Source organism: Argentina silus, assembly GCF_951799395.1.
Source record: "Argentina silus genome assembly, chromosome: 2".
NCBI classification, from domain to species: domain Eukaryota; kingdom Metazoa; phylum Chordata; class Actinopteri; order Argentiniformes; family Argentinidae; genus Argentina; species Argentina silus.
In genome coordinates, this window is record NC_139656.1 from 8693755 (window position 1) to 8706439 (window position 12685).

Consider the following 12685-nt stretch of genomic DNA (forward strand, 5'->3'; position numbering starts at 1 on the left):
ATGTTTTAATGGTAGACCATTTCCACACAACAATGACACAATTTAAAATGTTCACTGTAGTGTCAACTTTTGCAATAGTTTCCCACAAGGTAAGCAAATAGTGGATTTCATCCGATTGTTTCTGCACCCTTCTACCATTCATGTAACACTTTTCCATGTAAGAAAATACAGCATTTTAAAACTTATATTTGGCAAATACAGAAGCAAACCTAAACACAGTTTTCTTCCAATAAAGAAACTTGATTGAAAAGGAATTTGACGCTGACACATGGATTCCTAGACCTCCAATCCTTTTTCTACTAAAATAACCCATTAAGTTAACAGTCGATACAGCTAAAGGGCTTAATCAACAATGGAGAGCCCATTCATACTACATTAGGAGAGAAATTCAAATGTCACTAGTCACAGTCAGACAGAAAAAATAACTTTACAATCTTGTTGTTTTGACAGAAAATGTATTTATAGGAAACAATGTGTCCTAGCTCTAACAAGAAAAATGAAAAGATGAAAATGTAATGGGGTGGAGAAAAAGAAAGTAACGTTAACGGCCATTCATACAAGACAGGGCTTTTGTACGGTTTCTAACCCACAAGGTGTATACTGCACTGTCGACAACAAGTCTTTGGGGGTTTCCAATTATCAGACTACATCTTACGGAAGGCAAGCAGGAGCCAATTACTGTCATCGTTCTTCACTCTACAAGGCTTTACTGTTGCTCTTCATCTGTTCAAGGCCCAGTGATCAAACAGAAGGCACTTCTGATGGCATTAGTGATGCAGCGACCACCACCAGGTGGTTTTATACCTTGGGGCCTAATTCAACACTTGACACTTGGATACAGCTCTATTTTTCTTTATTAATAGTTTATCCTCTCATTCTACTTTAAAAAAAAATCACAACGTGATTTTCCAAGAGGTTAGGAACACATTCGGCAAGCGTCTAGAAACTGACTTGTGTTACTCAACATCCTCAACACACCCCATCCACCTCTATGGAACAAGTTACTGAGCAACTAGTCTTAGCAACTAATCTCACAAATTCTACAGTATCAGACTCAATAGCACTGACATACAAACGCTTCTCAAACAAGTTTGTGGACCTACAATGGTTGCCGACATGGACAAGGTCACCCTTAGGATGTGTACTTTTGTTTTTTTTTGTACAGACAACTGTAAGTTTACTCCAAGGAGTCTTACCTCATGTCAATGTACAAGCTTTTTCCTGATGCACATTGACAAAATGGTGTGGTCAATGATCTAATTTAGTGAGTTTGGAACTTCTAAAATTCTGATACAAGTTCAACAGGGAATACTGTTTTAATAAGATTTAGAATACCAATGAAGTGCAAAGCTAGTGAGTCACAATGCAAACAACATGTAACAGTGTACCTCATATTCCATGAACATACATATTACCTTTACCCACTGACCAAGCAGGCACATATCACACTCATTCACAACTGATAAACTGGTGCAGTTAACACATAAAGCAGACATTTTGCATCAGTTGTCTTACGTTAAAGCCAGGCAGAGGTCTTCAACTCTCCTCTAGTGAAAATGCATTCCATGATAGACATATATAGGGACATGAACACCATCTTGCAACTAAGGGAAATTAAATCATAAACCAGTTTTGTAGAAACCTGCCATAACATGTCAAGTGCTAATTTAAACAGTATCAATGAGATACTGATTGTACACTAGATTATCCAATGGTTGAAGCCATGGAATGTTGTACTATACATCTGGAAAGGAAACTCACAAACAAATATAACATCAATTGTGTTTGAATGGCTTTAGCTGATCCATCTCTAATCTGCTTCCCTTGGTGGTGGTTATGGAAGATCCAACTGGCTTGGGTGGTTGGTTCCACACCGTGGGCAATACTGAGAGGTAGTGGCAAGAGCACTGAGTACTGTGGTACCACTAAGAGACAGAACATTGAGTCTTTATTACTCAAGCAAAAAAACAACCTGCAGAAATTAGTTTATCTTGGTTTCTTTCTGTAAACATCTTGGATGTCTTTGCTGTAACTGAATGGACTAGCCTTGAGCTGACACACTATCACAGTTTGGCAGCCTGCGCTACCAAGTTAGACTATATAGGAGAGCGGTGAGACACTATACTGGCATTTCAGTTGACATACAATTAAGTTAAAAAAACAAAACTGGATTTATACAGTAACAGTAGGTGAGAAGATGAGAAAGAGTAGTGATACATTACATACATCCCTCCCAAAAATAAAGGTAATTCACTTCACGTCTCTTTTAGGCACATACGTCTTTATGGATCCCACTCCTAGTGTGTGGTGGGCAGGAATGCTTTTCACACACAACTTAAAACAGAAGAAAAGAAAAAAAGACAGTGAGGGTGGTGCCGTTATGGAGAGTAGTCTTGTCAGGAGACTGAACCTGCTCTGGAGACCCTTGAGGAAAGACTTCACGTGCTTTTTGACCTCAGTGACTTTTGAGAAGAGATGAGACTGATCAGTGAGCACATAACAATGAATCCACACTGAGCAGCATGCCTCGCTGGGATTGCAGGAAATAAGATGTCACACACCGACTGCAAACATCTTCAGACTTATTCACCCAGATGATGACTTCAATTACTTTTTTGTTCCTTATTTCGTTTTTTGTTGGTGTTTTTTTTTTCTTTTCTTTTTTTACTTAAAGTCTATGTCAACACTAAATCACAATCTAGCCTGGAATATTGCTCAGCAGCTATTTACAGAATTGCAAAAAAAAAAAAAAAAGAAAGAAAGAGAGAAACAATAATCAAACTGATCTACACACAATTTCTCACATTCTCCCATGTTTCATATTAGTGGTCCAAAAGAAACTTGCTGTAAAGTGTAAACATAAAAAACTCTATTCTTTATGGTGTTGTTAATCCTTTTCTCCCTCCTCATGGAATCATATCTGCAAACGGTACGATAACCTCATGATCATGCATTTTTATTTTTTAGACCCATTATTCAGTTCCGCTCAGGTTTTAGTACAGCTCCGGTGTGCAGGAATAGGACCTTCCTATCTATTTCAAGTAAACACCTTGTAAGTCCTAGTTTTCTTCCATTCTCTGGCCATTTTGTTCAAGAGAGGGATGTCCTCCATCTTCTGCATTGAAGACTTATTTCTGCTTGCTTGAATTGAATGCATTTTCCTCCAAACCCCATCCCTTATGTGGGGAGTATAAAGAAAAAGAAAAAAGAAAATAAAACTGAAAAATATTTTTTTCCATTTTTAAATCCTTCCATGTATGCAATGAACTTGAGATGTCTGGCCCCCCCATTTTTTTTTTTACGTCATTTTCTTCTTGTTTCTTTTTTAACACACAGCAGAATACACATTGTTTGGAAGCAAGGTCTCCTGGTGGCAAGTCAAATGTTCAGAGGTCACATTTCTTTTTTGTTTGTTATATTTTTCTTGCTTTCTTTACATCTTAGTCCTCTTTGGCTTGGAGCTGCTGCTTCCAGGCCTCATTCAAGTAAACCAGTCGCTTGTAGTTGAGAATAAAGAGAATGAAGTTCAGTGCATATGTGGTGATACAGATGATGCAGAGGTCCTTTAGGACGAAGTAAAGGATGTAGCCCAGGTAGAGTGAGCCCACCACCGATAGGATGGACGTCGTCATGAGGATCAGGGCAGCCATCGCACTGACGGTCATTCCTGCAATGAGACACAGGGCTTAGGCTGCTGACAGAAATGCTATACACGGCTGTTCGCACAAGCATGCACACGCACACACAATCATTTTTGCCCATTTTAAAATAAAAAGGGAAAACAACATTTCACTGATACAATATAATTTTACCCCATATGTTTGGCTGCTGCAAAACATTTATATGATAGAGTTTGTTATCTAGATTCTAAAGTACTCTATTGAATTAAATGACAGCCTTAAAACTGGTGTTCTGTTTACACTTGAATCAGACTTGACATGGGATTTTGTGAGAGATCAGCTTTAAGTCTCAGACTATCTAGGCTAGCCTATCTGTCACATCTGCTTATTCTTACTTGAGGACAAACATAAATACAGAGATTGGACACCTGGCCACAGAAAACATCCTCTGACCCTTAAATCTGAGCCCCCAGTCTTGCAGCAAGGGCCTCTGGGGGAAAGACTGCAGCAACCACCTTGCAGCAATAGGCCTTGTCTGTAACCTTGTACTAGTGGCCACCTCAAATCTCTGCACCCCTCTGCTGCAGAGGAGACAGGTGATCTTAACACAGTGCCACACTGAGCCGAAAGCAGGACCCTCTGGTTAAAGAAGGACAGGTTCTCGAGAGCAGAGCAGAGGACACTCCACACACACACACACACACACACACACACACACACACACACACACACACACACACACACACACACACACACACACACACACACGTTCTGGTGCAGGCTTCTATTCATAGTGCTGAAATTATATTAAGGGACAGGGACAAACATAGAGCTCACACATACTGTACAATGACAGGAGAGGTAAAGAGGAAGGTTAAAGCTGTGAGTATAGGTAGGCCTAAATACTATATATGCAAATGAGTAAACACAGATTTAGTTTTATTACATTCAAGAAAAGTCTTTTGTATTAGCTTACGTATATGTAAAGCCCATCTCTTTCCTCAGACTCCTTCACATGCTCACCCTTCAACCATTGTGGCCTCTATCTCTAAAAGGCATTTCACAACTACTAAGAAAATTGTGACTAACCACACTAGCCAGTTTGACTGTGCCATTGTTGTGTTAGTCAAATCAGACTGAGCAGTAACTGATATGGGTAAAAGGGCCTCTTGTTCTGTGCCAGTACCAGGTGGCTAAACAGGCCCATGGGCCAGTCAGCAGGGAAACACACCAAACCAGCATGACTGAGACAGCAAAACCTGCCACAAGGACATCGAGTGTATGACTTAATATGACATTTGGAGGGGGGCCCTTAGAAGGGGATTAGGGGAAGCATCTATTAAAACATGTCATCCTTATGCCAAATTATAAAATGGTCTAAAAGTCTCAGCTTTATTTAAAAAGAGTTGTTGGTTGAATTAAAAACACATATCAATGACATGGAGTGACAAGTATATCCATCCATATTTGAGTGCTTTTTGCAAGTTAAAAATGATGTCTACCGTAATCAGTAAGTTACATAGTGATGGACATGGTCAAGAGATCATCATTTTATAGAGAGTACACTACAACAGGGAGCTTAAGTTACACTCATAGTCTAACCTCTAGGGGGAAGTCAAATATAGAAGAGGGGTCTAGCAGAGAGTGATGTGTCAGTACAAATAGCTCTTAGAGATGTGTCACCTACATTCTCAGTACTTACAAATAAGCTTGTGGAAATCTTACCTAGTAACAGTTGAAAGACATAAAAGAAAATTCCGTAGACACTGTTTGGCTGGTTCATTGCACTATCGTTTCCAAAGATCGAACCCAACAGTCCAAATCCTCGACCCCACCTACACAGAGAAATATTAGAAAAAAGAAATGTCATTGTAACATATTGTCTGGTGAGTATTTTTGACTTAATTTAAACTTTCCGCAAGAAGGAACCACACAACAAACAAGTTGGTTATCTTGAAGGTTTTTATTCAGTGATAAGAGTGCGGTGGTGTGTTTTCCTGTTTTTGTGCAACCCAAAGGGGAAACTTCAGTTTGCAGTTGTAGCTAATCTCTACCATATTCTTAAATAGATTTGAAGCTAGATTTCACTGAATCTACTGTGACCTAGGTTAGTAGGAATTCCAGAGGTCTGCAAGATAATCAAGTAAGCAAGATAATCAAGTACCCAGAGTTTGAGTGGCACACCCTCTGGTGCTAGTAATGCATGTTTGGATATCCAAATACAATGCTGAGAAATAATTACATTCACATCAAATAGGCAGGCACTGCATCTGGGCAATCAAAGCAACCAAGACCAGTTAAAAAGCAAAGCTATTCCCGTATGATTAGAAAAGACTAATTTGACCAATATATTGTACACTAATGAAGCCTGCATTAGTTCAGACGGGACACTTTAAGTCGAACGGCGCTGATTCACACGTATGCAAAACCTCATCACATGACAGGCTTAAAGCATACGGTTATTCAACACCACCATGGTTAAACAGTGTGACGCCACTGGCTATGAGAGTAATACTTGTTGGTCATCCCACCCACCATCCCAGTCTCCACCTGATTGGTCGCTCTGTAATTAACCGGGGGGGGGGGGGGGGGGGGGGGGCTATACAGAGCAGAGCCATCCAATTACACCAAACTTAAATGTATTACCATTTTCACAAAACAACAATTCAGAAGTATTTCTAAAGTCAACAACAGGAAATAAAACACATATAGTATCAACAACCTTGATGTGAAAAAGAGGAATAGTCTATCTGGATAAGGATACTGAATGTTTCAATCTTGAAGGCTACACTGTCTGTCACAAGCTATTTTCAGTTTGACAACAGGCAGCTTAATCAGTATTCCTGGTTGGGTATTATGATCATGAAAGAGGCCATAAGAGGCCACACTATAGTGTGAAGAACTTAGATACGGCATGGCTTTCTGAACCCAGAGGAAAATGACACATTCTCAAGGCATTAACAATGACATTTCTAGGAATGCTGACCAATGCTATTGGCCGAATATTTCAAAGTCATACTATTTATACCTGGTATAGTTTACTATCGTGAACTTCCTTTAATATGATGCCCTTCCTTGATTTAACATGAGCACAACCACACAGACTAAGAAAAAAATACCTCCTTTCTATGAGAAGCTGTGTGATGATAGCAGTCTCTAAGGGCAGGTTATTTGCTTGAGTGTTAGCCTATTCAATGCCATTGGAGGCGTCACATGATAGCCTTCAGCAGCCGGGCATGCTTGAGGAAGAGATGAGTGTCACAGCAGTGTCGTTCTCATGACTCTCAAACTATGTCTAAAAAAGCTCTTCCTGGTCTTTCCCCCAGTCACCTACCACTGCCTGTCAGCATCTGTATATCTATGACCTAGATAGCCACTAGGGCACCTGTCAATCTTAGACAGTGAGTGTCAGTGACAATATTAGGGATGAATGGATGAAAACCACTGAGTATTATACTACTACTACTACCAATAATATCAGCTGACTTGTATCTTAAAGATCTGTTTCTCTCATCATAGCAGATATGCCTGATGACCTTTCTACTCATTTCAGGTTTAGCAGACTGGCCCTATCCTGAATTGACAGTTTGTGTTTTTGTTGACGTTAGTCTATTTTAATTGTTTGGCCTTACACATTAATTCAGTTTTCAACACTGACTGAACGGTTACGCCTAGCTATCCGTACTACTAGTAGTACTAGTCAGTATCACGAGATGATGAAGGAGAAAACGTTAGCTCGTATAATAACTAGCTACATGCAACCCGTTTACTACATCGTTCATTACATCGTAGCTAAATAAAACAACAGTTTATTAACATTCAAATGACAAGACATGTTAGTGAATAGGAGCTGGAGATGTGGTCAGTTGGCTTGGTATGTTGCGAGCTAGTAGCTGCAAGACAGGCATCACACAAAACTAGCCATCTCATCTGTCTAGCTATTTGTTATTGCTAATCAGCAAATCAGAATGATGGAGAGCAGATATTTGCAAGCGAACAAAGTAATGCTGGCTGGAGTTAGTTAGCTGATATCAGTAAGTTATCGAACGATAGCAATTTTGCTAGCCAGCTAGCTAACCAGAGTGACAGCTTCTAACAAAAACCAGGCTAGCTTGCTAGCTACCGAGCTAAACTAGCTAGTTTGTTGAAGTTAGTGTAAGCTAGCTTCTTGGTGTATATTGTGTAACTTATAGGAGCACAGTAATACTCGTTTGTAAAGAAATCTTAGCTGTACGTCAGATAAAGGGGCGCTTGGTCAACATTTGACAGTTCAACCCGCGCAGCCCTTCCCACAATGATGCCTCCAAACCACCCAGCCTCACAGTGCTAGCTTCCCTAGTCGGCGCCGCTGTTGAATTCAAATTACCTTGAGGTGAAGACTTTTGAACAGCTGATAGAATTGCTCACGTCGCACATGGCCTGATAATTCGAGTCTCTAGCCGTTTCCCTTTCCACATGAAAGGCGTATAGGGACAAAAATATGCCCAATAGGCAAACTAGGAGCCTGGCTATTCTTTCCCATCGAGGGGTGGACACTCTCAGGACGGGCGCCGCCATCTTTCTCCTGACTAGCTCGACTCGTACACGCAGCCGCTTACCATTGGGGACAGGGAGACTGCGACGTGGAAAAGCGTAGAACTAGCCACACCGCCAGGGGCGTGTCAGGAAAATGTCACCCGTCTCGCCACCTCTTGTCTACAAAAGCCTGTGACAGTTGTCTTCCACAGACAAAATGATGATAATATAAAAAAAAATACATAAATGTAATCGAATTACGATCATTGCAATAAGCATTGACCTGTGGCATGGTTTCAAACATTATTGGCAATTTTCCCATTGAATAACTGTGTGTATCATGAATCCTTTCATATATGATACTACTATACCCCAACCATCATATTAACTACTAGTTACAGACAAATGTCCAGACCAGCAAGAACAATTAGACATTTGCGAAATGGGTTGTATGTGTAGGCCTACATTTTCTGTAATTTGTCTAAAGCTGCCATACATGGGACACGTTTATTGTCATTAACTTCAACTCTACATAGGCTACCTCTAATGGAATAGTTTTTGAAGACATTATTAAACACTCTATTCAACATTTGTGGCAATCACTGCCATACACTTATGCGGGGAAAGAGACACAGACATACATACAGTGTACATTATTGGTTCAATAGCATTCACTTCAGTAGTCATACCATACTGACTCTCAGTGGTGACTACTCGCGGTGACTAAATAGCTCGATACCTCGGAGTGGTTATTAGTCGAAAGTTAATTTATGAATCAATTTCAGAAACATCATATGATGAAAATTAGGTCATGCATTGTTTAGTCCATTTCTAACTCGGTGTAGAGGACAGACAGAATTGGTAAACTGACCGAAATGAGTTAATTTTATACCCCACTGGGAAAAACGGGGTTCGCCGCGTTGCAAAACGAGGACACCTTCTCAAAGGCAAATCAGATCGTTTCTTGGTCATGTGACACCATGAATATAAACATTGGATGACATAATCTGTTTACTTTCTTTGTGCAGTGTTGCTGATAGACATTAACGTTACACTGTCCTCAGTCATGGCCACAGACATCGAAATATTTGCCTCTTTCGAAGAAGCACACTATGATCAATATGATTACTACAATCTAACCGAATATGCATGTCACGCTGGTGGAAAAGGTAGAACTAAGAGAGAAATCGGACTTAACACCAATCGCCATATCCCTGCTGGGCACGAGCGAAAGATCGCTGAAAAATACCAAAACAGCGAACTGAAACGCAGAAGAACCAAAAGTTCATCAACTTGAAATACATTCTGCAGGTAGAACTTTAACTTGATCTGTCTTATTTTATTTGTAAAGCTGCCATTTTTATGTTAAAAGAATGTTTAGTGGTTGACAGAAGCTTATCATTATTTTTGCCGTGACGCACAACGAAGATGCATGACGAATGTAACTCTTTTGTATTCATTTTTGTATACAGGACTTATCCAGGACTGAAACACAACTGAAGATATGAAGTTGAACTTGGTCCAATATGTTTGTTTGCCTTTCTTGACCCAGAAAACGTCCGGTGACGATCAACTGGCCTGGGAGCACGCCTTGGCATTTTGTCACGAAAGCGCACATTTGCTACTGTAACACGACGTGGGTGGTCTCCATGTTACAGCAGTGTGCAATAATAGTTGCTTTTGAATGGATGTAGCCCTCTAGGAGTCTTCATAGTAATGTTACTGTTTAGTGTATTACTTGTGAATAAATGGTTGAAAATTTTAAGTTGAATAAAGAGGTAATATCTTGCCGTGATCATGAAGTTGTCTTCATTTATATTACACAAATGGTGGTCCTATGAGCCCCCAAAAAACATTGCTAATTGAAAACCCTTGTCATTTATTTTGTCTAAGCCTATTTTTATTTATATCTAAGGCCTATTTGGGATATCCAGAGATTTTGGCCCTGAGAAAAGTGCTTTTCCAATCTAATTTGGTCAAAGATCAATCAAGGCTTTTACCTGGCCTAAAATGCATCTGGATTAGTTTGGAGTTATATCAGTATACACTAGTATCAATGGTTTGGTGAGGTCATGGAGATCAGCCCTCTCCTCAGTCTTCTCTTTCATTCTCTCCCCTCATTTTCTTTTTCTTCTCCATCTCCTTTGTTATCCTCTTCAACTCCTTCTCCATCTCCCTTCTCCTCACCTCTTTCTTGTCCACCCTCCCTTTTCTCTAGCTCCTCCTCTCCCTCTCGAAGTACTCTTCCATACCTCTTACCATACCATTTTTTTTTGGTTATGACCACTGCCTGGAGCAATTCTGATTCCAGCATAAAATTGGAGACAGAGGTACAGTGCTTAAAATCAGATGAACTGTCACTATCTGATGAACTATCTAAGAGCAAACTTGTCTGTCTGAAAGTTGTTGTTTTTTTCTGCTCAGAGGTCTTGAGTCTTGGAAGATGTTATGTTCTCTTGACAGACCAGAGAACCATACAGCAGGCCTACCTAAAAGGGCTGTGGACAGACAGACCTTTTAAATCGTGTGGCAGTTACTCTCCATGGCCTGTAGGTGTCACTAAAAGTACCGCACTGCCATTGGATGGTGTTTTCCTCGTGATCACTGCTTCTACGTTTCCTCCTTCTTCAACATGTGTTTATAAGCTAGCTAAGGTAGCTAATGCAACAGCACTGAGCACAGCAAGCACAACTTTCATCCAAAGTGAAGCTGCATTACTATTCTTAAAATGCAAATCTGCATTGTGTGTAGTGGACAGACACTAAAATATCGATGTCCGGCCTGTTACATCAGATAGTGAGTATATTCTGGCGCGTTTGACCAAAATCCAGCCTACAACTGCTAGCTATAATCGTCAGGTTATACACACTAACTAGCTAGCTAGCTAAGTATTGTTGATCTGTGACTGAGAAGGAAAATGTTCTCCTCATGAAAATACATTGTGTTGTTTCTCTCCTCTCCAGTTGTTCGCTGAGTTGTTACAAGACACATAAGGGTAAGAAGCAAGTGGTTAATTATGAGAACCTTGAATTCATTCAAATTCTGCTCATCACAGTCAAAGATCAATCAAAGTGAGTAATGTTGATGCTCTTTTATCCAGATACTTGCCTACCCATTCGTAAACAGACCGTGCTCCCTGCTCAAGATATAGAAGGAGCTTACAGGAATGGTAGGTTTGATGGTTTTGTATTTTTCTTTTTAGACCTCAACAAATAATAATTGAGATGAAAGCAACTCTCTGTGCCACTTTTGTCTGTCCGACTGAAATGCACCTACTATCTTATAACAGCACCTGGAAGTGAATATGCTATTCAGTAGTCAAGGCAGTTGTTGCTTGTCAGTGCCAGTTCTGTTTTATTATCATCAGGGAACATATACACTCACCGAACACTTTATTAGGAACACCTGTACACCTTCTCTTTCATGTAATTATCTCATCAGCCAATCGTGTGGTAGCAGCGCAATGCATAAAATCCTGCAGATATGGGCCAGCAGAATGGGGAAAAATGTCTTGTCAAATGTTTTGACTGTGACATGATTGTTGGTGCCAGACGGGCTGGTTTGAGCATTTCTAAAACTGCTGATCTCCTAAGATTTTCACGCACAACAAGAATTGAGGCTGTTTTGAGAGCAAAGGGAGGCCCTATGCAGTATTAGTATAGTGTTCCTAATAAAGTGTTCAGTGAGTGTATATGTCAAAGAATACAATTGAATTGAAAGCTCAGTAGGATATAAATAATGTTTGCCTCATTGTTATAGCAGAGGAACCCTGGACTGTCCAAGATCTCCTTGATGATGAAAACCAAGCAGATAAAGTTCCACTCCAGAGGCTTCAACTATTAGGTACAACACACTGATTTAGAAGACATTTATAGGTTGAACACTGAGTGATCCTCATGATATACATGATATTATCACCTTGCATTCATGTTCTTACTGTTGTAATCATTTATGGATTAGTCATTGATTAGTCATGTTTTGAATTAATTCTTTAATGCAATTGTTTTTGTCCTTCTCTTCAGGTGAATCTGAGGAGCTGAGAGATCTGCTTCTTAACCCCCACCTCCGTCAATTAATGTGCACCATTGATGCGGCAGACAGCAAAGCAGATGCCATGAAGTCTGCCATGCAGGAGCCTCTGTTTGTGGAGTTTTCAGACCAGTGCTTGAAAATAGTTGAGATAAATGATGGGAATGGTAACCAGATCCATTGAATTCAAGCATTAATGTGTTCAGTGACATACTGTACTTAAATGTGTTTTGGTCATGTTACTGTAATACTAACTACAGAAAGACATCAGAGGTAATCATTTTAGTAGATCATTCTTGCATTCTATTTTTGTTTGCTATATGATTGTTGTCTGATTGTTACTTATACTTGATGATTGTATAACAATTGTTCATTTTAGACAAAATGAACACATTTTCTCAACCTTTTTCAAAGTATGACCCATATTGCGTCAAGTAATTTAGTATTTTGTAGTTACTTACTTTTCTGTTGACCGAATAAAACTCTGAAACAGACTGGTAGAAACTGTGAAGTTGTTCTAA

General features: G+C 39.8%; 2 protein-coding genes across 3 annotated transcripts; one reads left to right on the forward strand and one right to left on the reverse strand.

Moving 5' to 3' along the window:
* On the reverse strand, positions 1-8217 carry vkorc1l1 (vitamin K epoxide reductase complex, subunit 1-like 1). Its single transcript, XM_083664939.1, has 3 exons — positions 7987-8217; positions 5346-5455; positions 1-3667 (listed from the first exon to the last, which is right to left on the reverse strand). The coding sequence occupies exons 1-3, from the start codon at positions 8175-8177 to the stop codon at positions 3441-3443; spliced, it is 528 nt and encodes a 175-aa protein (XP_083521065.1). The 5' UTR covers positions 8178-8217; the 3' UTR covers positions 1-3440.
* A 2557-nt stretch (positions 8218-10774) lies between these two features.
* On the forward strand, positions 10775-12658 carry znhit3 (zinc finger, HIT-type containing 3). Of its 2 annotated transcripts, none has more exons than XM_083664923.1 (5): positions 10775-10931; positions 11099-11130; positions 11236-11304; positions 11895-11978; positions 12158-12658. In XM_083664923.1, exons 1-5 carry the CDS (start codon positions 10864-10866, stop codon positions 12346-12348), a joined length of 444 nt encoding a protein of 147 aa, XP_083521049.1. In that variant the 5' UTR covers positions 10775-10863; the 3' UTR covers positions 12349-12658. The 2 variants fall into 2 exon arrangements, with proteins under 2 accessions (XP_083521049.1, XP_083521050.1); XM_083664924.1 differs by having other exon boundaries at positions 11898-11978.
* The last annotated feature ends 27 nt before the right edge of the window (positions 12659-12685 follow it).